Source organism: Gopherus flavomarginatus, chromosome 20 (assembly GCF_025201925.1).
Source record: "Gopherus flavomarginatus isolate rGopFla2 chromosome 20, rGopFla2.mat.asm, whole genome shotgun sequence".
Lineage (NCBI taxonomy): Eukaryota > Metazoa > Chordata > Testudines > Testudinidae > Gopherus > Gopherus flavomarginatus.
Genome location: NC_066636.1, coordinates 15,558,610 through 15,583,927, shown reverse-complemented (window position 1 = coordinate 15,583,927; position 25,318 = coordinate 15,558,610). Strand labels below are relative to the sequence as shown.

Genomic DNA, 25,318 nt, shown 5'->3' with positions numbered 1-25,318 from the left:
TCCAGTCCCAGCACCCACGGGAGTCCCAGGGAACAACTGGAAAGACAAACATGAGCCACGTGTTACCCAGTGGGTGCCCAACTGCCCACAGAGCCCCTGGCATCCTCCATCCTCCTTAGCAGGTTAGAGCACGGGACTCGTGGGGAGGGAGTGTGACAGAAGGGAGTGGGGGGGGGGGGACCAGGACTCCTGGGTTCAATTCACAGCTCTCACTCGCTGTCTGACCTTGAACAAGTTTCTCAGCTCCATTTCCGCGCTGCACAGGCGCCGATAAGCCGGCCCGGAGCGCAGGGGCTGTGAGGGTTGGTTCACCGCAGCGCTGCGGATGTCCCGGGGGGCTAGCGGGGCGCCCCGTTACTAGATTGGGGCGGTTGGGGTGGGTGCCCTCAGGGCTGCCTATACACGGGAGATCGGCGGGTTCCGGGCGGTGCCAAGCAGCAGGAAGGAAGCGGAGGCGCAGAGGGACCCTGCGCGGGCTGGAAAAGCCCCTGCGGGGACCTCTGTCTCCGCTCAGCCACCTCCTGTGGGGCCGGGCCGGGGCTGCGGGAGGGGCTGGTACCCAGGGGATATGTAACGGCGCTAGCTGCTCCCGGAGACCCCCAGCTGGGCCGCTCCGGAGCGTGCGCTCCCGGGAGCCCGAACGCTGTGCCGGGGTCAGCCCGGCCGGAGCCCAGGGGAAGCTGTCCCGTGCGGGGACAGGGCACGGCCAGATCCCGAGAACAGGGGCCCCGGCGGCCTATGGAGAGGGGAGTGGGGAGGGCTGACCACGAGAAGAGGCACCTGCCTGCGCAGCCCTCCTCCGTTCCCAGCTGCCTGGGCACAGCCCCTCCCTCTCCCCTTCCCCCACCTGCCGGGGCGCAGCCCCCCACCCCCACAGTCCTCAGCCTCTTCTCAGCTGCCTGGACACAGCTCAGACCCCCCGCTTCCCCCCGCCCCAGCTGTCTAGACACAGCCCAGACCCCCTGCTTCCCCCCCAGCTACCTGGACACAGCCCAGACCCCCTACACCCCCCTCCAGCTGCCTGGACACAGCTCAGACCCCCTGCCGCCCCCTTCCAGCTGCCTGGACACAGCCCAGACCCCCTACACCCCCCTCCAGCTGCCTGGACACAGCCCAGACCCCCTGCTTCCCCCCCAGCTACCTGGACACAGCCCAGACCCCCTACTCCCCCCTCCAGCTGCCTGGGCGCAGCCCCCGCCCCAGTTCTCAACCTCTCCCCAGGTGCTTGGACGCAGCCCAGACCCCCTGCATCGCACCCCCCCTCCCCAGCTGCCTGGGCGCAGCGCAGCGCAGGCCCCCTCCCTCCAGGCTCCTGTTTACTCTCGGCCCGCCTTCGCCTAGTTTGGAAATGCAGCAGAGCGCTGCGCTCCCCCATTGGCTGCCCGGGGCTGTCAGTCGGGCGCCGCGCGGGGTCCGGCCATATGCTATAAAGGCGGCGAGGGCGCAGCAGGCTCCAGACCCGTGGAGCCGCGATCGCCGCGCAGCGTCCCCGCCGGGCCCGCCCTGCGCAGCGCCATGAGCCAGGTGAGGTTCTGGGCCGGGTGATGCGCGGAGCGGCCGCAGGGAGCCCGGCTAGGGGGAGCCCGGGGGACCCCCGCCCCCGACGGGCACCCGTGCTCCGCTCCCCGGGCTGGCACCAGGGGTGCTGGAGTCTGGGGCTGGTGACACTTTCCCCCTGGCTGGCCGAGGGGTGGGTGAACCGCCTCCAAGGGGCTGCCCCCCCTTTGCCAATGCCCCACTGGGGGTGACCTGGCTCAGCTCTGGTCCCCTTGGCATCACCATCAGTGAGCCCCATGGCTCTGGCCCCACTCCTGGAGACAGGCTCCTCCCCAGCTGGTGTCTGTGCCCCCGTGCAGGGGCTGAGTGTGCCCTAGGGGGAATAGAGGTGGACACTGGGGGGTGGCTGGCCCCAGGTCTCCCCTGTCTGGTGAGATGTGGGTGATAGTGAAGTCCTGAGCAAAGGCTGCTAATCATAAGGCTGGATGTGGGGCACTCAGAAATGGGCTGGGCAGAGGGCAGCCCTTCTGAGACCCTGGGGTGCCCCTCCCCTCAGTGCTTGGGCTCTGTCCCCTGGTGAATGAGTCCCTGTGGGTGGCTCGGGGAATCCAGCACCCAGAGTCTGCTGTGCCCTGGCTGCATGTGCCTGATGAGGCACCGCTGCACATGGTGAGGATGCTGGGGGGAGGTGACCTCCCATCCCAGCTACACCCTCAGCTGGTAACACCCCTCCCCCACCCACTCACAGCTGCAAGTGTGATTAGTGGTATCCTGGTGACTGGGCTGCTTGGTCCAGGTGGAACCAGCCCTGGGCTCTGTGTTTGGGGCTCTGGTGCTCAGTGTGAAAGTCCTGCTGGTTCCAGGCTTGGCAACTCTTGAGGCAGCTCTGCTCCAGCTTAAGTCAAAGTTTAGCACCAGTCTGGAGCTGCTGGGGATGCCCTGGTACCCCAGCCTGGAGCCATCCCAGCTGGGCTCTCCTAGCTGCAGCTGAGCACTGCTGGGCTGACACTCATTGCGGGTAGAGGGGGAGCATGAGGCTGACATCACTCTGCAGGGCTCCCTTGAGGGTAGTAACTGCAGAGGCGGCCCCATGCTGGCTGGCCTCCGCCTAGCGCCAGGAGAGAGTCAGGTAAAGGTGCATGCGATGGGAAGATACAGAGGGAGGGACCTTGGGAGGGAGCCCCATGCCCACGCCTGGGGATACGAGAGCAGCCGGGCTGGGAGCATGTGGGCAGTGCTCAGGATCCAAAGGGGCTGGGGTTGGGATGACCATGCTGGGGGCAGGTAAGCTCATCCTGTCCAAGGGACAGAGGAGGCTTCTGTCTCCATGGCTCATTCAGCCCTGGGCAGCAAATGCAGCCAGTTAGTGCCAGCGGTGTTGGGAGCTGTCATGACCCAGGAACAGCCAAGAGCCTGGCAAAGAGAACCCTGCAGTGACAGAGTCTCTGGGGCCCTGGATGGAAGCAGGTCTGGGTCTGTTTCTGGCTTTGTTCTCAGAGCTTCTCTCTGTGGAGATGTAAGAACATAAGAATGGCCAGACTGAGTCAGACCAAAGGTCCATCCAGCCTAGTATCCTGTCTACGGACAGTGACCAATGCCAGGTGTCCCAGAGGGGGTGAACCTAACAGGTAATGATCAAGTGATCTCTCTCCTGCCATCCATCCATGCAACAAAACACAAATTGAGAGTTCCAGGCTATGCTGTGTCTCTAGAGAGAGACTGTCAGAGGAGGGGAGAGGGATGGATGGACGAATGGACAGACACATGCTCCCAGAATGCAAGCCCCAGGGTTAGGCTTTCAGACCCAGCTCTGCCCATTGTCATGGGCCCCCCAGAATCTCCTTGCAGGCAAGAGTATTAAGGTCTCCTGCTTGTGTAGGGTCCTGCTGACGTCAAGTGGCAGCTTTGAGCCTGTGGGGTGATGCAGAGGTGGAATGAAGTATGGCTGCAGTGTGAAATCCCCTGGGCCCCCTAGCATGTGGGGCAGAGGGTGGGTGCTTTGCTGATTCTCTGGTGCCAAAGCCTGCCTGACCCACTGCACTACCTGACCCCAATGTACCAGGCTCTCCTACGCCAGCTGACTGCTCCAGCCCCACTAGCAACTGCCCCTCAAGCAGTGGCAGGCTGCTTCCTGGCTGTGTGCTTACCAAATCCCAGGTGCCTGTCGCTGCAGAGGAAGGAGCAGCACAACGATACCTCCCAGAGGACAGAGCACTCCTGTCTCTGGTGACTGGCTGGAAACAGAGGTGTCCCAAAATGCCTGGATCCCTCCAGGCTGGTGCTGGGGCCTGTCCCTGTGATGTCATGCAGCAGGGAGGGGCTCAAGCAAGGGTTGTTGGAGAACCCAGGTGTCCTGACATCCCTTGCGCTGTGTGAGCCCCCTTGCTGGGCTGCTGCTCTTCCTCTGCTGGGGGGTGGAGCACGGTGCCTCCCTGCAAGCTGAAACTTTGCCCCAGAAGCTCTGGGACCCCCCCCCCCCCTCCCGCCACACACTTCATGGCAGGTGCTGTGGGTGGGCAGCAAGTTCACTCCCTTCCTCATGTCTCAGGGGTTTTCTTTCATGCATTGGCCACAGGGGGTTCCCAGCTGCCTGTCCATGTGCCCTGCCTGTGAGCTGTGTGGTGTGAGAGGGGCCCGGAGTGTCAACACCCTGCTCCAAAAGCCCAGGCCCTTATGTCTGAGCTGCAGGAGAATCCCCATCAGCTGTTAGCAGTGTGGAGCTGGTGACCTGGGAGAGCAGGGCTGAGCATCTAAGAGGGCAGTGGTAACAAGTGCAGGAGCTGCCATCGCCGAAGGGGAGGCCCTGACAGTGGGGGGGGGGGGTTGGGGGGGGGTGAGGGGTGTGTGTGGAGGGGGGGGGTGAGGTCACTGGAGGGCCAGGTTTGGAGCAACTGCCTGTGTAGGTCTCCCAGTCAGAGCCCACCCTGATCAGAGCCCCCAGTCACATGACATGTCTCCTGGCCACAGATGGGGTTTGGCCCTGCTCCAGCTCTGACCCCAGCTATTCCAGCTCCTCCCACTCCCTGCTACAGGGCAGACACCCCCTCCCCCACAGATGGGATGCTTTTCAGACTAACCCTAATCTGCTGATCCCTGGGCTGCTCAGAGCATGGTCCTGCAGCTTGATAGGTGAACCCTGCCGTACAGTGCGCCCCCAGCCCCGCTTGCTGTCTGGACCGCGGCTGTTCCCATCACAGCCACAGCCTGAAGGGAACAGGCAGGGCCTCCCTCCTCCTGTCTAGGGCAGTGTGTGTCTGGGGGAGCTGCTACTCTGGGATGGGGAAAGGAGGAAGAACATAAGAACATTCATACTGGGTCAGACCAGAGGTCCATCTAGCCCAGTATCCTGTCTTCCAACAATGGCCAATGCCAGGTGCCCCAGAGGGAGTGAACAGAACAGGGAATCATCAAGTGATCCATCCCCTGTCATCCATTTCCCAGCTTCTGACAAACCGAGTCTAGGGACCCCATCCCTGCCCGTCTTGGCTAATAGCCATTGATGGACCTATCCTCTAAGAATCTATCTAGTTCTTTTCTGAACCCTGTTTGAATACCATGTTCCACCACAGCTCACCTGTTCTACCCCATTAACTTCTCTGCCATGGCTAAGACAGCAGCCTTCATTGGAAGAGCCCATGGAGCTGTGAGTTGGGATTGAGGGGCACTGGCGGAGCTGGGGGTGTAGAGCCCCAGGTTAGGGGCTGTGGATCAGGAGTGGGGGGCAGTGGCAGAGAAAGGGGTGTGGAGGGCAGGCATAGTGGGGCTGAGGGTTGGGATTGCGGGCCCGCGGTGGACCTTGCCCAGTGCCTCCTGTCCCCTTTGTGGCTCAGCTCGGCCACCTCCACAGGTGCCAAAGCTGCCGTAAGCTGGGAGAGACCCAGTGAGGGGAAGCACAGCGTGTGCCTGGGGCTCTGAGCGGCTCCCCATGGGACTGAGGTGCACTCCCTCAGAAGGGTCTCGTGCGCTGGCTGTGATTGGCTCATTCTTTCCCTGTGGTGGTGTCCCTGGCTGTGACGGGTTGGCTGCCCCTTCCCCGTGGACTCTCCAGGCTGGGCACACCTGTGGGCTTGCTCCCCTATTCCAAATGCGAGTGGGACAGAGGGAAGAGAAACCCTTGGAAGGGAGAATCTCCCAACTGTCCCAGCTATTTGGGGAAAGTCCTGAGCCACCTCCCTGGGGTGAAGCAGCCTGAGACATGGGGCCATCTGGATCCAGTGGTTCCAGCCCTGAGCGCTGCGGCTGGGGCCGGTCTCCCTCCTGCTGGCTGAGTTGCTGACGATGCAGCCCTGGTGCTGCCTGGGCCTCGGCTCGGTGTGGAAGATATGCCAGGAATGGCTCCAGCGGCAGCTCTGCCCCGGACTCAGCCTGATGCAAGCTGGCAATGGGTATCTCTGCACTTGGAAGCTTGAGTGCTTCACTTCTGTGGGCATGAAGTGGCATGTGTCTGGGTGGATGGAATTGAAACCGCCCCTTGTGTGTCATAGGCCCTGCACTGCTCGCTGCTACCAGAGATGCTCCCTTGGCACATGTGAGAGCTCCCTGTTGGGGCAGCAGGATGGGCACTCTGTCACCACAGCTGTGTGAAGCTCTGCCTGGCTCTGAGTGACCTAGTGACCCTGCTGGGTGGCTGGGGCTGTGTTACAGCACTGGCAAGGGGACCTTTGGGCAGGATGCTACCTCCCGACAGCTCTGTCCATACTGCAGCACCATGGGCATGTGGCTGCCTCTGGGGTGGAGCAGCTGAGAGGTGCATAGCAATGGCGCAGCAGTGTGGTGGGGGGGGGAAGGGTGTTGTGCAGAGCCCCTGCTCATACCCCAGGCCCCGGGGATCCAGCTGACGTATGTGAGGGCAGGCAGGGCTGTTCTGAAGGGCTGTGCAGGAAGGGCTCTCCAGGCTTCACAGGGTGTGCGGGGTGAGGGGGCTGCCCAATGCAGGCCCCAGTGAGCGGAGTGAAGGGGGCCCCTGGTGTTACTTGCTGGAGCCCATCTCCATGGCAACCAGCACGGGCACAGTTCCTGTCACTCCCCATGCCGGGCTCACAAAGGGTTCAAAGGCTCCCCCAGTGCTGCTGACCACTGCTGCTCCTACGCCACCTTCCCCCACATTTGGGGGGGTGTCCTGCATGCTGATCAGCACTGGTCTCTCTTCAGGATCTCGTACAGACATTGTCCCCTGCTGGGACTGGTGTAGCTGGGAGCTCCCCCCACAGTCAGCGCTCCCACCCCACTCCCCGCAGACCCCCTGAACAGGGATGAAAAGTCCCTGGCACGCCTTTGCTCTTCCTGGCTAGCTGTGGTCAAGCCCGGTCTAGATCAGGAAGGGATGGAGGGTCTTCTACTGATTGGGGCAAGAGCTTGGGGCTCCTAAGGCCTATTTCTAGCTGTGGGCTGATGTTGGCTGGCATGTCTGTCCTCATTGCCCCCTGGCTGAGGGCTCAGAGCTGCTCCATGGTGTGCAGTCACCAGCCAGGGGCTGGTGCCGAAGGGGGTTTGTAGTGGGCCTGGGAAGGGAGTTGGACAAGCAGGGTAAGATGCTGCCTGTTGCAGGATGTGAGCCCCTGGCATGAGTCCCAGTAGCCTTGGCCCAGCCCTGCAGCACCCAGCATGGCGAGGGCAGAACAGGAGGGCATTGTGGGGTGCCCAAAACCAGTGCCCCTCCTGTCTCTTGGGGCAGCGCCCCTTTTCCATGCTCTGCTGGGCACAAGGCACTTCTAGGGAGTGGCACTCTGTTGAAGCGGGTGGGTAGCGAGTTCTCCTTTGGCACAAGTGGCAGGGCCTGGGCTTTGGAGCAGGGGCCAGGGCCCTGATGGTGTGAGTGCCAGTGATGGACAGCTGCAAAATCCTTTGGGTCTTCCTGTTCCCAGGTCCCCCCTCAGGGGGAGGCTGCCTGGCGGGACTCAGCTCTCCCCCAGCAGGCGCTGGCAGCGGATGGGAGGGGAGTTCTGCGGGGATGGTGAAAGGGCTCACACCAGGGAAATGCAGTCAGAGGAGATGGCTGCATGGTGGGGGTCAGCAGAGTGCTCTCCCCATGAGCTGTGGACAGAGCAGTTCCTCCAGTGTCCCAAGCCCCTGTGAAATGACAAGGAACTTCCCCGGGAGGAGCCCTGGGCAGTGCCAGAATGAGGGGCCACAGGCCCCCCTCCATCGTTCCTCACAGAGCCACCCTTCCCTGACACTCTGCTCCTGCTTTGCCCAGCAGTCCCCCCAGGCCCCAAGCTCAGTCCCAGGCCCCCTGTGGCCCTGCGCTCAGACTGGCATGCACTAAATTAATCCCCATGGGCAACTTAGGAAGAGCTCACGGCCTCATAAGAGCTTCTCCTTGGGAGGTTACAAGCACACATGCTTTGGGCTTGAGACCATTATGGGATGGATCATCAGGGGTTGCCTTTGCAACAAATGCAGAGCAAAAGACCCAAATTCACAGTTGAGCAAAAAGTTGGGGGTGCTGTGGGGAGCAGGGCAGGTGCTCTGGCTGTGTGGGGAGCTCATGGTTACTCCAGCCCCTTCCTCTTCCAGCAGGGGGTGCTGTAGAGGGTGGGGCAGGAGTACTGGCCATGGGGGGAGCTCCCAGCTACTCCAGGCCTGGCAGGGCTCACTGCGTGCCCAGTGTAGTGGGAGCGCTGGGAAGCACACAGCTGTCTTTAATCACCTAGAACAAATGGCTCCAGACAGTGGTTCTGTGACTGAGCCGAGTCTGAGATGGAAAATCCCAGGCAGGTAGCGCAGCACGTTCCCAGCGCAGGGGAAGCCGGCTGTGCTGCACGTGGGGGGAGGAGGGCGGACTGGCAGCCTCTAACTGCAGCAATCCGTCTTGCGGAAAAATAAGTCCGAGCCTGGAGCCTTGGGGGCAGCGCTGAGAGGCTGATCCGGGCCAGGGGAGGTGAAACCCGGCTCAGTGAGTGACAGACTGGAGTGGGGCGGGGGTGGGGGGAAGCTAGAGGGATAATAAAGAGCCAGCCATGCAGTGCTGGGGAGGGCACGGGATAGTGCGGATCCTGGAGTGGGGAGCCGGGGGGGTTATCTGTCAGCAGCTGGCAGCCTGGTGTGCTCTGGCTTTTAGGGTAATTAGGAAGCCTGTCCTGGGAGGGGGGATTTTCTCATGCTGAGCGGTTTATTGGCTGAGTGGTGTGCAGCTTCCCTGGCCTGCAGGGAGCAGTGGGCATGGTGCCCAGGGGGAGGAGGCTGGCTCCCCTGCATCTCCAGGTCTGGGCTCTCTGCTGTGCTGGCCTCATCCCTTCTTCGCCTCCCCTTCTCCCTGGGACTGTTTGTCTTGGATGCTGCATCCACTATGCCAAGGGGCTGGCAGTGCATGGGCCCTTTTCCCATATAAGGGCAGCTTTGATATCAGGGCCCTGGGGCCATGTCTGGGCAGGTTTCAGAGCCGAACAAAGGGTTGTTAGTCATTTGGCTCTTACATGTGCTCACAGCAGCTCAGGGCTCTGCTGCCTCCATCAGGATTGGTCCCCTTTTTCTGGGGCAGCCCAGCCATGTAGCCAAGGAGGGCTCTTATGCCCAGGAGCAGCATCGCTGGTTCCTCTGCTCCCTCCCACCCATGGCTAGGCTGCCCTGCTCAGCTGCCCTTCTCCAGGGCTGGCTCTGCCTCCGAGATCCTCTGTTACAGGCAGAGCTATGGGCTACCGAGGCAAGTCCCTGGGAACTAGGCTGAGCACTGGGTCTGCTTGTGCCCATCTCACATGGTCATGGGGTGTGCCAAACCCACCTCCAAAGGGCCCTGGGCATGGGGAAAATTCTGCATCCATGCCGTGGGGGGCTGCAGGGACAGCAGGGCTCGTGTGCTGCAGATTTTGGGGCGGGGTAGTCAGCAGTCAGGAAGGGGATTTCACCAAGGGGTAGCAATGCATGTGGCACACAGTGCCATCTCTGAGAGGGCACTGGGATGGCTGGACCACTGGTCTGTGGCACCTCCGGCCAGCAGTGTCCTCCAATGAATACAGTGCCACACAGGCATGTGAGAGACCATGGGCTTCAGTGTGACCTGGGGCAGCGCCTTCCCCTCTGTCTCAGGTGTGTCACAGGAGGGGAACGGCCCTGAGTCTGTTTCATCTGTTAGCCTCTGAGCTCTTCATCGAAGGGACTGGCTCTTGCTGGGTGTTTGTGCAGGACCTGGTGCCCGAGAGGTCCCAGGCTTGGCAGGTGGGGTGTCTGTATGGTGCCATGGGGCACCAGTGCTAGGTCAGGGATGCGTCTGTGGTGCCATGGAGGACCCTAATCTTGGTTGGTGGGATGGGTGGGTCCTGATCTCAGTCAGTGGGATTTGTGCGGGGGGAGGGGCTGATCTCTGTCAGGGGGGTCTGTCTGGCACCAAGGGGGCCCTGGTCTCAGTCGAGGGTTCTGGTGGTGCCACAGGGGGCCCTGATCTCAGCGTGATCTTTGGGGGGGGGCATGGTCTGCATGTAGCACAGTAATACATCTGGATGGCCCCACACAAAGGTCCTGTGGTGCTCAGGCCCCTCTGGGGTGGGAGGTGCTCCAGTTAGCACTAACAGGCATGGTCCCTTAGCCCAGGCAGCTGTGGAGCATGGCTGGGATCCCCACAGCTGCCCAGGCAGGGCTGTCACTGCCAGTAGGGATACATCAGGGGCTGCCCTACTCCAGGAGCCCCACGCCGACCCCAGCCTGCAGGACCGGAGTGTCTCATGTGCTGCAGCCCGGCCTGCTGCCTAGTTTCAGGGTGCAGCTGTCCCTTGCACTGCGCCATGGGGCAGGCAACAGGGTCGGGCTGCAGGCAGTGCAGAGGCTGGTAGTTATCTAGGCAAGGGGCTGAGTGAGTAATGAGAGCCCGTCACAGGCAACAAAGAGCCAGTTTGCTGTGCGGAGCCGCCAGCTTGTGCCCTGGGGAGTCGCAATGGAGTGGAACCAGACTCTTCCCTGAGCACTTTCCGGGGAAGGGGGGAGGACATGCCCTGAAAACAAAGGAGAGCCACTACTGCATTTTCCCATGAGCTGAGGCCCTGCCCCTCCCTGCCGGCGGCACTATGGGGAGCAGGATAGACTTCGGGGTCAATGAAGGTCATGTAGGGACCCTAGTGCCACTGTGGAGGGGGTGGAAGGGGGATGGGCAGGCTTCCAGGGGTGCACGAGGCAGGTTTCAGCACCCTTAGAAAGCAGAGGGTTGCTGTGATGTCACCACCCCCAGGAGCGGGGCTGGGTGGAGGGGGGTGAACCGGACAGACCCAGACCCCCTGCCATGTGACCCTGTGCCCAAAGCTGCGGAAGCAGGTGGGAGCCGGGTGTCTAACGAGATCAAAGCCAATAGTGAGATTCCTAAGCAGATTAGAAATGGTCCTGGTGAGTGGAGCTGGGGAGGGGGAGGGGGAGCGGGGCGTGGCCCTGCACACAGTGCCCCAGCATTGGGCTGCAGTCAGAGCAGTGGGGGAGAGGGTACCCCAGACTTGCCCATAGCCCCAGGGTTCCCCTTGGGCAGGATGCTAGGGCTCCGGCTAATCTCCATCCTTGTTTCACCTTCCACTCCAGCCCTGATCCTGCGAGTGCTTTGGCCTCAGCCCGGGCAGCGCAGCCTTGTCAGCCACAAGGGAGGGGTCAGGGGGAGGGACAGATCCTGCCCCAGCCATTAGTGGGGGGATGAGCTGCAGCTCCACCACATCAGGAGCTTATACAGGGAGTGGTGCCCAGCCAGGAGCCTCAGACAGCCTGCCCCTGCCCTGGGGCATCTCCCTCCACTGCCCCAGGGGTGGCTCCCCCCATCCTGACCCTGCAGGCCATGCACCACCCACTCCGCTTCCTGCCCTGGGGCAGCTCCCCCAACCCTGACCCTGCAGGCTGCGCTCAGGGCTGTGCTCTGGCTCTGCCTCCACAGTGCTGCTGGCATTTGCACAGTGGGAGTTAACTTCATTTATCACCCCCGCCCCCCCAAGGAAGCAATAAACAACCAGCTGCTGTAGCTACGCAGCATCCTGCCAGATGAGAGGGAGGAGGCCCAGGCTGCAGCATCCGGTCCTGGGGAGCGAGGCTGGGCCGGGGGGGGCTGCAGTATTCCATCCTGGGGAGCAGGGCTGGGCTGGGGTGGGGCTGCAGCACCCTGTCTGGGGGGGCTGCAGCATCAGTCCTGGGAGGAGGGCAGCAACCAGGCTGGTTCCCACAGAGCAAGCAGCTTGGGGCCCCAGCAGGAGGAGCCTGTGTCTGATGCAGGACAGGGCAGGAGCCCCCAGGGGAGGCCCTCAGCTTCAGGCTATTGCTGCCCCCTGCTCTTGGGCGTGGCTGTGGATCATGTCCCTGTGGATTTGGTCTCCTCTCTCTGACAGCCCCCTGGCAGTTCTGTCTGCTCACACCCCACCCGTCTCTGTCCCTCTGCTCCAGTCACTCAGGATCCCAGGGCCCAGGTCCATGGTCCCATTTGGTGTCAGCGAGAGAGGGGCTGCCATATAGGCCCCCACCTAAGCCCCTGGGAGCAGCACCAGGGTGGGGCCACTATGCTCCTGCCTCTGGTCTCACCCAAAGTCTCCTGTGGGGGTGGGGAGGGACCCCCCACTGAGGTGCATGGGACCATCCACTCCTTCTGGCTCTGTCACTGTTATGTACCCCTAGGGAAGCTGTGTTTGTGAATGGTAAATAAGGCAGGGTGGCTTTCAGCAGTAGGGCCACCCCCCACCCCAGAGCTTTCCACACAGAGTGGATGGGGGAATGCGGTGGGCGTATTATACCTGGACTTCAGCAAGGCTGGTGCCAGGGTCCCCCATGATGTTCTCACCCTTAAGGTGGAGAAATGCGGGCTTGGCAGAACGACCATGAAGTGGATATATAATTGGTTAAACGACCGCAAACAAAGCGCAGCTATTACTGGAATGGTGTCAGACTGGAGGGAGCTCTCAAGTGGGGTTCCATGGGGATCTGTTCTGGGTGTGGTGTTTAACATCCGTATTAATGACCTGGTTGTACAAAGTCCGAGCACACTGATCAAAGATGACAAGGGTGGCAAACACTTAGGAGGCTAGAGCTAAAATGCAGAGAATTGGAGATCTGAGCTAGAGACACCAGAATGAAATTCAACAAAGACAAATGTAAGATGTTACGCTTAGGGAAGAAAAACCAAATGCACAAATACAGCCTGGGGGATACCTGGCTTGGCAGCAGCATGGCTGAGAAGGATCTGAGCATTGTGGTGGATCACAAACTCAATGTGAATCAGCAATGTGATGCTGTTGCAAAAAAAAAGCAAATGCAGTTTTAGGTTGCATTAACAGAGGCACAGCGTGCAAGTCACAGGAAGTGATAAAATTGCTCTGTTCAGCGCTGGTTAGGCCTCAGCTGGAGTAGCGGGTCCAGTTTTGGTCACCAATGTAGAGAAATGGGAAAGGATCCTGAGGCAAGCAGCAAAGATGATCAGAGGGATGGAATGCAAACCATCTGAGCACAGGCTGAAGGAACTGGGTATGTTTAGTTTGGAAAAGAGGAGGTTAAGGGGGAACGTGATAGCTGTCTTCAAATACTTGAAAGGCTGCCATAAAAAAGATGGAGAAAAGTTGTTCTCCTGCCGTGGAGGGCAGGACAAGAGGCAATGGGTTCAAACTACAGCACAGCAGATTTAGTTGAAATCTCAGGAAAAACTTCCTAACAGTAAGAACAGTAGGTCAGTGGTTTTCAACCTTTTCATTTGCAGACCCTGAAAATATTTTGCATGGAGGTGTGGCCCCCCTTTAGAAATCACCGGCATAGTCCGTGGTCCCCCAGGGGTCTGCAGACTACAGGTTAAAAACCACTGGTCTAAACCACCCAAGACAGGTGGCTCCAGCCACCTTTTGAAAACCTCCAGTGAAGAAGTTTCCATGGCCTCCCCAGGCAGTCTGTTCCCTTGTCCTGGTGCAGTGGCTTTCAACCTGTGGCCTGCGGACTACGTCGGAGATGTCCAAAGGGGGCTGTACCTCCATTCCAAAACCCCTGGTTTATCTCATTGTGGGGCCTGAGGAGCCCAGCTGCAGCCCAGGGCCCCATCCCATTCCCACTTTCACAACTGGCCAGATCTGGGGAGGCCAGATCCCTTCTGGGCTGAGGCAGGTTGGTGGAAAACAGGGGGAAAGGATGGCTGTGTTGTCTGCCCTGGGGATAGCAGAGCCCCCCACTCCAGTGCTGCAGGTAGAAGGGGTAATGGGTCAAGCCTTGCAGCCTCAACCCAGCCCCAGGTGGGTCCTTGCGATGTCTGGGCCTGTTCCCACCTGCTGCTGCCCTGGCTGGTCCTCAGGGGTCTGGGCTTCTCATCTCCTGCTGCCACCCAGGCTGGGTGATGGGTTGATTCTCCCTGGCTGGGGTTTGCGGTGGAAGCTGTCTCGCTGGGCACTGAGCTGCTCATCCCTGGTGGTTGGGATCCAGCTCCCCATATCCCTCCCGCACAACATGCTGCTGTCAAGGGAGCCAGGAGCTGGGGCTCTGGGGACTGGTTACTCGGTGGGATCCAGATTTCTGGCTGTTGGCATTGACCAGGAGCCGCACTCTGCAGCACAGCACATGGGTAAAGGCAGAGAACTGCAGGTCACTGGGGAGTGCTGGGCCCCTTGCTAGCTAGACTGGGGCCCAGGATTCAGCAGAAGCTGGGGGAGGGGGAAATGGCCCACTCACCGTTAGCTTCACAGGGTGCAGCTTAGGCCTGGCTCTGGCCCCAGCGGTGCCATAACACTGTGGCTGACGGCATGGGGCATTGTGGGGAGGAGCACAGAAGGGCTGGGCTGGGGCCTAGAGCCCTGCTGGGACTGCTCCCTGCAGGCCAGGCGTGATGCAGGCTGGGAGCCAGAGGACCACGGGCAGTCCTTAATTTTTAATGAAAGAGGGGCTGGGGCGCAAGCAATTTTTTTTTTTTTTTTAACTTTCATACCTGACACAGGAAGCCCAGGGGTGCCGGGGCTATGAACTGCCGAACCCAGAGGTGCCGGGGCTATGAACTGCCGAGCCCAGAGGCGCCGGCAAGCCCTGGCACAAATTAAGCACTGAGCACAGGGTCTGTCCGGGTCCAGCAGCGCAGCGGAAGATCCATGGTGCAGGTCACATCCCTGCCAGCGCACAGCCTGGTGCCAGGCCTGGACAGCAGCTACTAAAATTAGACAGTTTTAAATCAGCAGGTCCAGATAATTTGCATCCAAGAGTTTTCAAAGAGCTGGCTGAGGAGCTCGCTGGACTGTTGATGTAACAGTGTTGATGTAATAGACTTTTCACTGGGTAACACTCAACATTTTGATTAAAATACCTGGATGGATATAAAAGTAACATGGCACATATTAAATGGATTAAAAACTGGCTAACTGGTAGGTCTCCAAATGTAACTATCAATGGGGAGTTTTCATTGTGCAGAGGTGTTTCCACTGGGGTCCTGCAGGGATCGGTTCTTGGTCCTGCGCTATTTAACATCTGGAGTAAAACATAAAATCACCGCTGATAAAATCTGCAGATGACACACACATTGTGGGTGTGGTAAATGATAAAGAGGGTGGGTCACTGATACAGAGTGATCTGGGTTGGTTGGTAAACTGTGCACAATCAGTGTTTTTAATATGGCTAAATGTGCACATCTAGGAGAAGAAATGTAGGCCTACTTAGAGAATGGGGGGGATGCGGAGAAGCAGGGACTCTGCACAAGGTTTTGGAGGTCATGGTGGATAATCAGCTGAACACAAGCTCCGAGTATGACACTGGCCCAGAGAGTTAATCGATCCTGGGATTCACAACGGGAGTTTCGACAAGAGCAGAGAGATTATTTTATCTCTGTATTTGGCTCTGGTGCGACCGCTGCTGCAATCCTGTGTCCAGGTTGGTGTCTCTGATGCCAGGAGGCTGTTGATAAGTTGGAGAGGGGTCAGCGAAGAGCCACGACAATGATGAAAGGAATAGAAAACTGGCCTGATAGTGACAGTCTCCGGAGTGTGATCTAGTTAGCTTCACAAAGAGAAGGTTCAGGGGTGAGTTGATCAGTCTGTAAGTACCTGAATGGGGAACAAACATTTGACAATGGGCTCCTGAGTCTAGCCGAGGAAGGTCGAACACTGGAATGGCTGGCAGTTGAAGCTAGACGAGAGGTGGGCAAACTACAGCGGCCCGCGGAGCTGTCCTGCCCGGCTGGGGAGGCGAGCCCCCGGCCTCTCCCCCACTGTGCCTCTCCCCCACTGTACCCCTCCCCCACAGCCTCAGCTTGTAGTGCTACCAGCGTGGCTGGCTCTGGCTGGGTGGCAAGGCTCGGGCAGGTTTACATGTGAACATGGTGCCTCTCCCCCACTGTACCCCTCCCCCACAGCCTCAGCTTGTAGTGCTACCAGCGTGGCTGGCTCTGGCTGGGTGGCAAGGCTCGGGCAGGTTTACATGTGAACATGGTGCCCTGGCACAGGGCCCCCCAACAAGAGAGGGCCACAGGGCTGGGCACTCGGGCAGCTCAGCACAGGTGCACCCCCTGCGATGGGGAGGGGCTGCACTGCGGGGGCAGGGGAGCAGGCGGGAGGTGCGAGTGGCGGGACACGGGGAACATGGCTGGAGGACTCAGGAGGACACCGGGTAGCCACGCAGCCAGCTGGAGAGAAGCGGCGCTTTAAAAGGGAAACTGCTGCTTCTCTCTGGCTCCACCCACGTTTGCAGGGCCACATTCCGAAAGGGGTGGGGGGGTGTTCTAGGGGGGAGGTTAGGGGCAGGGGGTCCCGGGAGGGGATGATCAGGGGACAAGGAGCAGGGGGGTTGGATGGATCGGAGGTTCTGAGGGGGGGGGCAGTCGGGGGGCCAGGCTGTTTGGGGAGGCACAGCCTTCCCTGCCTGGTCCTCCATATAGTTTCGCAACCTCAATGTGGCCCTCAGGCCAAAAAGTTTGCCCATCCCCTGAGCTAGACCAACCCAGACTGGAAGGAACAGTAATTACCCACTGGAACAAGTGACTGCGGGTTGCAGTAGATTCTGTCACTGGCCAGTTTAAAATGGAGATGGGATGTTTCTCTAACAGCTCTGCTCTGGGAATTAGGTGGGCGCAGGTCTCTATCCTGGGTTACCCAGGGCTCAGACTAGATGAGCACAGTGGTCCCTTCTGGAATGGGTGTGAGGTCTCTGCAGGTTTCTGGGGGTTGCTGTTGAGGTGTGTAGTGGGCAGAGCTGCCTCCTGGGCTGTGCCCCTAGGGTCCCAACTCCCTGCCAGGAGGAGTAGTCGGGGGCCCATATTTGCCACTCACCAGTAAAGAGGCGTGTGCTGGATAACAGCTTCACAGGGAGGTGACTGACTGTGTGCCCCCTACCAGCACAGCCAGGGAGCGTGCCTAGTTCGGATGAGCTCAGTGTGCCCTCTACCCGCACAGCCAGGGGGTGCTCCTGGCTGGGACCATCTCTCTGCTACCTGCCTGGCCTGGAGGAAGCTGCCTATTGGTCCTGCTATTTGAGCTGCTGCTTATGGGAAGCTGATGGGGCAGGTCCCAGTTTGCATCTCAGCTGCAGGATGGATGCACAGTGCATCCAGCTGCTGTGTGTGTGCAGATTCTGCTGCTTGGCCAAGCCAGCTGGGTCCTCCAGGCGCACTTGGGGTGAAGCCCTCCACAACCAGGACTGCTAGAAGATGATCACAGCAGAGGCAGGGAGCTCTCAGGCTCTGATTAGAGAAAACAGAGACTGGGGTGGCCCCCACAGGCTGTGATCCACAGTCCCCTCTGCCGGCTGCATGATCCACTCCCCCCTCTCCAGCAGTTGTTACCCCGAGCCCCCTGGTGTGTGCTGCTGGCAGGCAGCCGTGGCAGCTGTGTGCAGGGGCGGTTAGTGCCAGGGTGCTGGAGAGCCTGCCTGTGCACAGCGTGTGCTAACAGGCGCCTTCTCTCCTCTTGCAGCTCCGCTCCAATGAGTCGCCAGCCCCCAGCCAGGCTCCTGGCAGCGAGGAGAAAGGTGAGTGAAGAGGCCGCAGCGCTGTGGCTCACGGGGGGGGGAGAAAGGTGAGTGAAGAGGCCGCAGCGCTGTGGCTCACGGGGGGGGGGGGGGGAGGTTGGCAGAGAGCTTGCTGCTGTGCACAGGGCCGGGGGAGGTATATGAACAGCTTCCATCCAGTGCTAGTCACTATGAGCCGTCTCCCAGTGCGGAGTCCGTGTCGCTGGCATCATGGCTGGGCGTCACCTCGATGGCTCTACGTCAGCGTGTCTGCGTCAGGGGTTGGACCAGGGCCCCTAGCTGGGGACGGAGCCGACTTCATTACAGGGGAGCAGCTGTTCGAGGTCAGGCCTTGGAAACCGGTCAGCGCTGCTGTCCCTTGGGCGCTGAGCAGAAGCTCACCTCCCTTGGGGGTGAGATGATGCCCCGTCCTTGTAAAGTGCAGGCCTTGGCAGGGCCTAGAAACTCGCCGGTAGGACTCTGACCCGGCGCAGAGCCCCGTAAGCGGATGTAACAATCTGGTGGCTTCCCCCTGGGCGGGCTCGGACAAACGCTTTCTCCAAGATGAAGGAAATTCCCAGAATAACAACTTGGACCTGTCCAGCGCCATGCGGCAGTCGCCCTGCCCTCCTTCCCGTGCCATGGTGTCCCGCAGCACAGCTTGGCTCTGCAGTGTTGCCACTGGATGCTACGTCCTTGTACCACGGCACGTGCTGCCAAACTGCACCGACCCCCACAGGCTTTCGGCTCCTCTGGCTATTCCCGTCCCTCAAGCTCTGCGCCCCAGTGTGGTGTTTCCAGAGGCAGGGCTCAGCAGCTCCAATACATCAGAAAGAGGGGAGCCCCTCCCAAAACACCCCAGGATGCCCTTCTGATTGGCCGGGGGCAAAGCTGGATTGACAGAGGCCACTAATTCCCAGCTAGCCTAGTGCTGCAGGGACTCCTGTTCCCTTAGGGGGGAGAGAGCTGCCTCTGGCTTCCCCAGCTCGTGTCCCAGGGGGCCAACGAGCAGCCCTCCACGGGGCGGCAGTGGGACGGGGATCAGCTGGTCTTACTGCTGTCTCATCTAAGCCAGGCAGGCCGCTGCCACCCATGGAGCTGGCTCCTCATATTCCCAGAGCAGACGTAGCTGCAGTGACATGGGGTGGGCTCCATTGCCCAGCACAGAGCTCCCCTCTCAACGCGCCAGCGCTTGGGCATCAGTCCTGTCTGCAGCCCCCCAATAGGCCTCCCCGAGGGCTCCCTGCAGAGCAGGAGCTGCTGTCAGGCTGCCCATGGGAGTGCACTGCCTGTGGATCTCCCACCCCACTGCCCTGTGCCAGGTCCCCAAGGCAGCCTGTGGGGAGGGGGAGGAGCTGCAATGATGTAGTTAGCTCTCCACAGGCAATGCTACAGGCTCCTGTCCTGGGCACCTGTCATGGTATGAACCCCTACTCTGAACCTTAGCGTCCAAAAGATGGGGTACCAGCATGAATTCCTCTAAGCTTAATTACTAGCTTAGATCTGATAGGGCTGCCACCAACCAGGACTTGCAATGCCTGGTACACTCTGGTCCCCACAAAACCTTCCCAGGGGACCCCAAGACCCAGACCCCCTGGATCTTAACACAAGGAAAGTAAACCCTTTCCCCCCTTCCCAGGGGACCCCAAGACCTAGACCCCCTGGATCTTAACACAAGGAAAGTAAACCCTTTCCCCCACCGTTGCCTCTCCTAGGCTTCCCCTCCCTGGGTTACCCTGGAAGATCACTGTGATTCTAACTCATTGAATCTTAAAACAGAGAAATCAGGCTTTTCTTCCCCCCCTTCTCTCCTTCCTCCTACTAATTCCCTGGTGAGTGCAGACTCCCTCCCTTTGGGTCTTACACAAGATAGCCAAAAATCAATCAGGTTCTTAAAAAAGAAAAGCTTTTAATAAAAGAAAGAAAAAAGTAAAAGTTGTCTCTGTAAAATCAAGATGACAAATGTTACAAGGTCTTTCAGTTTATAGACACTAGAGAAAATCCTCCCCACAGCACAAATACAAGTTCAGCAACAGAGATACAATCCTTCCAACAAATACACATTTGCAAATAAAGAAAACAAACAAAAAGACTAAACCGCCTTCCTAATTGGTACTTACTAAATTGAACAGAAGAGGCTGTTTCAGAAATTTGGAGATATCTGCTTACATGTATGGTCCCTCTCAGAACCCAGAGAGAACAAAAACCCACAAAACAGCCCAAAACAAAGGCTTCCCTCCACCTGAGATTTGCAAGTATCTTATCTCCTGATTGGTCCTCTTGTCAGGTGTTCCAGGTTCACTGTTTGTTAACACTTTACAACTAAAAGAGACATTAACCCTTAACAATCTGTTTATGACAGCACCTGTTTAACCACACTCTCCCCCTTCCTTGCCAGCTCTTGCCCCAGACACCTGTCTAACTGCACCCCACCATCCCCTCCACTGGCTTCTGCCCTGGGCACCCCTCCCCACAGGCTCCTGCCCCGGGCACCCACCTCCCCCTGCCCACCCCGCTGGCTCCTGCCCCAGGTGCCTGTCTAACCGCACTCCCCCCCATGCTGGTTCCTGCCCCAGGCCCCTGCCTAACTGTACCCCCTCGCAGGGTCCTTCCCTGGGCACCTGTCTCCCCTCAACTGCCCCACAGGCTCCTGCCCCAGGTACCCACCTGCCCTGCAGGGTCTGGCCCTGGGCACCTATCTAACTGTGCTCTTCCCCCCCCCCCCCCCGCCACCCACTGGCTCTTGCTCTGGGCACCTGCCTCTCCCTAGCTGCCCCACAGCTTCCTGTCCCAGGCACTTGCCTAACCGAACACCCCGCCCCCCCAGTCTCCTGCCCCAGGCACCCGCCTCCTCCCGCAGGCAGGCTGGAGAGCAGCCAAGATCCCCAGGTCCTGGCAATGCTCGCCCCCTACTTGCCCCCAGCCCTCTGCCCCATCACCTCCACTCCCAGCAATGTGCTTGTCTCCTCTGCCCCCTGCCCCACTCCTCTCCCCACCCCCATCCATCTGCCCCCTCTTTTCTCTATACCAGCAATGTGCCTGCTCCCTTCCACTCACTCCTCTCTGCCCTGTTCCCTACTCCCAGCCCTCTGCCCCACCCGCCTCTGTCTCCCCAGCAATCTGCCCACTTCCCTCAGTCACCCTCAGGTAAATCCCCCCACCGGCCTATGGTGCTCTAGCCCCCGCTCACCTGTTCCCCAGCAGTGGGCAGGGAGAGGGCCCACACAGAGGGGCTGCCTCCCACTAGCCCTCCCCTGGCGTCTGCACTGGTGGCATGAGGGCTCAGCAGAGAACGTGCCTGGCTGCCCGTGCCTAGCAGATCTGTCCATGGGGCGAAGGGGCAGAGACGTCCCCTCCCCCTAACTCCATGCATCTGCCACAGGAGCATTGGGTCCATTTGCTGTCCAGTGAGCACACTTTGCAGGGTGGCACCAGCGCAGCCTCCCCGCAAGCTGCACCCGGCTTGGACTGGAGGCAGGCACAGGAGGGTGGGAAGTGGGGTTTATGTCCCCAGGTCTTCCTTGGTTTTCTTTCACCCCGGGAAAGACCCCTGTCTCCTAGCTGCAGCCTCGGAGTGCTGGAGCTGCCTCGCCCCTGCTTTGCCTCGTTAAGTGCTCGGCAATAATGAGGGGAATGTGGAATGCCAGAGCCTGACACGGGCCCTCAGTGCTCCGCAGGGAAATCGCTAGGACTGAAGCTGGGGCTGTGGGGCCTGTAGTTGCCATGTTCGCACTCGCTCTCCTCTCTGTGCCAGCCTGCAGTGTACCTCCTGCACACACCATGGGGAGCTGCCCCCAGCATCCCTCCAGCCAGCCTGCGTTACCCACCATCCCGGGCTGCTCGGCCCATGGCTCTGTCCTGGGTCCCCACTGGGCCTCCCACACACACCTTGGGGACCTGGCCTGCGTGCCCCACCATCCTGGGCTGCTGGGGCCATGGCTGTTTCCTGGGTCCCCACTGGGCCTCCCCCTACACATCCAGGAGCCTAGGAGGGGGACACTGCCCATGCCTTCTGGGCACAGGCAGCTGCTGGAGAAGGTTGGGTTTGGGGACTGGAGTGTCTCTCCTGGGGGACAATGAGAACAGCCACAGTGGGTCACACCGAGCTCCATCTAGCCTAGTAGCCTGTCTGTACCCGTGGCCAGCCAGAGCTTCAGGAGCTGTGGACAGACTAGGGCAGTTATTGAGAGATCCACCCTGTCTTCCCCTTCTGCCAGTCAGGGGTTTGGGTTGCCCCAGGCACAGGTCTGTGTCCCTGACTGTCTTGGCTTGTAGCCACTGATGGGCCTATCCTCCAGGAACGTAGCCAGTTCTTTTGGAAGTCCAGCTGTCACAGCATCCCCTGGCAATGAGTTCCACAGGTTAGTTGTGTGTTGTTCCTCGTTTGTGTTAAACCTTGTGCCTGCTCATTGTGTGAGAAGTAAAATGACACATCCCTAGACACCAGTCATGATTTTATAGACTCTATCAGGTCCCCCTTAGTCATGTCTTTACTGAGCTGAACAGTGCTAAGCTTTGTTGTCTCTCCTTGGCTTGACAGGGCTGCCCAGAGGATTCAGGGGGCCTGGGGCAAAGCAATTTTGGGGATCCCTTCCATAAAAAAAAAGTTGCAAAACTATAGATTATATTCTCGTGGGGGCCCCTGGGGGGCCTAGGGCCTGGGGTAAATTGCGTCACTTACCCCCCCTCTCCTCCTCAGGGCGGTCCTGCTGGCCTGGAAGCCCTTCCAGACCCTTGATCACCTTTGCTGCCCTTCTCTGAACCTTTCCCAGTTGCACCATTTCCTTGTTAAGATGACTGGGACTGGACCAAGTGTGGGGACCCCTGGGATTGCTGCAGTGCCGTTCTGGTATTTTCAGTCCCTTTTCTGGAGACTGAGGTAATAGCTGCTGTTAGACTCACTGCTGCTGGGGAGAGAGGAAGGCCGAGCTCTGAGGACCTTTCCCAGCCCTGAAGAAGAGCTGGAGCTGGCAGCTTGTCTCTTTCACCAGTAGAAGTGGGTGTAAGAAAAGCTATCACCTGGCCCACGAAGCTGCGTTAACCTCCTGGGAGCAGCCTGGCGGCGGTAGGTCCGAACCTACCTTAGCCACGGGAGCGCCGCTGCACGGGGAGCAGATGTTTCCAGAGAACTGGGGGGACGCTGAGACCTCGTGCGGGGGTGGAAGTAGCTAATTTAGACCACACCAGCGTATACGTCGACTTTCCCAGTGTGTGTTACTTGGCACTCATCAGCATTAACTGAGAAGGATCAAGGACATGAATAGGGGAGGCAAAGCCCATGGGAGTGAAGTGGGGTGGGGGACTGCCTACTGCACCCAGAGTTTTGGGGGGTCCTGGGCAGTGGGGGCTGGTCCTGTCGGGGGCTGGATGCTGGCTAGAATTGCAGGCCAGTGCCCTCTGCTGCTCTGAGCGGATTGGGCCCCTGTGGAGCCGCAGGGGTGACTGTCAGCTGCTTTTCCCTGCAGCCAAAGCCGAGAACGCCAAGAAGGTGGTGGAGGAGGAGGAGGAGGAGATAGACATCGACCTGAACGCGCCCGAGACTGAGAAAGCCGCGCTTGCCATCCAGGGCAAGTTCCGTCGCTTCCAGAAACGGAAAAAGGACCCCAGCCCCTGAGCAGCTCCGTCACCCCGTCCCCACAGTCTCCCATCCCCCCTCTGCCAGCACAGCCTGGCTCGCCCTATGTTTGCTCGCTCCTGCCTAGCCCAGCTTGGGCTGTTGGTATTTTGCACGTTCTATGTACCTGGTTTTGGGGGACGAGGGGCTCCTCAGACCCAGCTGCACCCACATGCTGAGCTCCTGCCTGGGGAAGTGGGAGGTGGGCGTCCTCTTCTTATAGCCATGATGTTGGCCCGGCAGACTCCTGGTGCCATCCTCACAAAGCCATGAAGGGGCCATGGGCCCCAGGCTGGACAGTGCCTCCTGGGGGCCTCAGGCTGGGGTGGGCAGCCCTGGGAGAGTCCTGGGCTGGAATTCAGAGCCACTCAGACGTAACTGCCCATTAGCCATGGCCAAGCCAACTCATGGCATGAAGGGTCTGCTCTTGAGCACCCCCCCATCCTGAGTGGACACCCCTGAGCCACCCCACCCTGTCCTAAGAGGGGGCTGCTCCTTAGCTCCCCCACATCTCCATCCTGAGCAGCTTCCCATCAACCCCGGCCCATGGGACCACCCACTCCCACCAGACCCTGACTGGGACAGCCAGTGGCCCAGGGCCAGATAGGAAGTGAGGGTGCAGAGCCAAGGAGAGCTTCAGAAAGGGGCCCAGAGCCATGCAGGGGGAGGGGAAGGCCATAAAGCCAGATGGGGGGGATCAGAGCCCAGTAGACCCAGGACTATGAGGGGCAGACAGGGCTAGTGGGTGGGGGACAGGGCCTAGGGCAAGGCTAGGAGGGGGAAGGGCCCTAGGCTGGGGAGGCGGGGGGCTGCAGGGTGCCCCCAGTCCTGTGGGACCAGGCCAGAACTGCAGCTAAACAGGGCAGGCCCCACCAAATTTCCAGGCTCCCCCAGGGCCAGGCAGGGGAGGGAGTCTGGGGCCAGGATTGGGGAGAGGGACAAGGTCACCTTTCCCTTCAGGGTTTTCTTAGATAACGGGCCGGAGGCAGCTGGTGACCGCTCCCCTGGGCTGGTGTTGCCTGGGGCTGGGGACAGAGGTGACCGTGGGGTGGAGTGTGTGGGGGGAACGTCAGGGCCCTGCTGGGGAGCAGGAGCCAGGCTTTGATCTGCTCCGGCCAGGTGGGGAGCTCCTGCTCTGGGCCCCACATAATGGGCACATGGTGTGTCAGCACCGGCTCCCTGGAGACCCCTCTCCCACTAGGAACAAGGGGGACTCCACCTCCCCCCCCCCCGTGACTGGGAACAATGGAGACTGTCCCCCATTGGGGGACAGTGGGGATCCCTTCTCATGCAGAGAACAATGGGGACCTCCCCCCCATGGGCATAGTGGAGACCCCTGTCCCCCACTGAGAACAATGGGGGACTCCTGTCCCCTCCCCCACTGGGACAATGGAGACGCCTGCTAGAGCGCAGCGGGCATGGCTGGGTGCCAAGGTGTGGGGAGGGGAAGGCCACTGGGGCACTAGGGATTGGGGAGCCGGCACGAGCAGGGCACAGCTGTGAGCAGGCGGGGGTAGCAGAAGGCAGCTGGAGTGGGGGAGGGGGATCGGAGATGAGGGCTGGACAGAGAGAAAGGAACAAATGAGTCAGAGCTGGAGGGGGTGGCATTCCCCAGTGGGGCTAGCAGAGGGGAGTGCCAGGCACTGGGAGCCCACAGCAGTGCCCCCCTGCAATTAAGAGAGGCACTAAGTCCCTCCCAGCTTAGGCAGGAACACTAGGGGGGATCCCCCTCCCCCTTCCAGGGCCCCATCCATGCAGCATCTCAGCCGCCTGTTCCCCTCCACCCATGCCCCTCTCAAGCCTTGGGCCAACACCATCCCACTGCTGTGCCCCCTGCTGCTGGCACAGCCCCCCTCTGCCCCCACCCCCGCCGCCGCACCCAGCACTGTAAGGCCTCGGCATTCCCCAGCATTGGATTCCACCCGCCTCCACCCCAGCCTGCCGGGAGCTGCAGCCCGAGCACCAGGGACCGCAGTGCAGCTGTGAGCGATTGGAGGGGCCAAGCCACACCGTCCCCTGGCCGCAGCGCTGGAGGGGCGGGGGCACTCCTGCCTGGGGAGATGATGTGGCCCACAGGGCGGACACAGCTGCTGCGAGGACTGGCTCTTTTAGCATGTTTATGTAATAAAATGTCTGGGAACAGTGGACAGCCTGGCGCGTGGTTCGTGTTGGTGCTGGGGCTGGCTCAGACAGGCTGGGCAGTGGCAGGGTGAGTCGCCCAGGCTGGCTGAATTGTCATGGCCACGGCCATGCTAGGACCTCAGCAAGGGGCCCAGTCGCTGCTCGGCTGGGCTCAGGCCATGTGAAGTAAAACCTGTAGGTGGACCTGGGCTCTGGATGGGACCCAGCTGATGCTCCTGCTCT

At 60.2% G+C, this 25,318-nt stretch overlaps 1 protein-coding gene across 1 annotated transcript; it reads left to right on the top strand.

Annotated features, from left to right (window-relative positions):
- Window positions 1–24,335, top strand: PCP4L1 (Purkinje cell protein 4 like 1). Its single transcript, XM_050930007.1, is given in 3 exon segments — window positions 1–122; window positions 17,307–17,361; window positions 22,806–24,335. Coding segments are annotated over 3 exon segments (276 nt in total). The 5' UTR covers window positions 1–50; the 3' UTR covers window positions 22,955–24,335.
- Window positions 24,336–25,318: the final 983 nt, after the last annotated feature.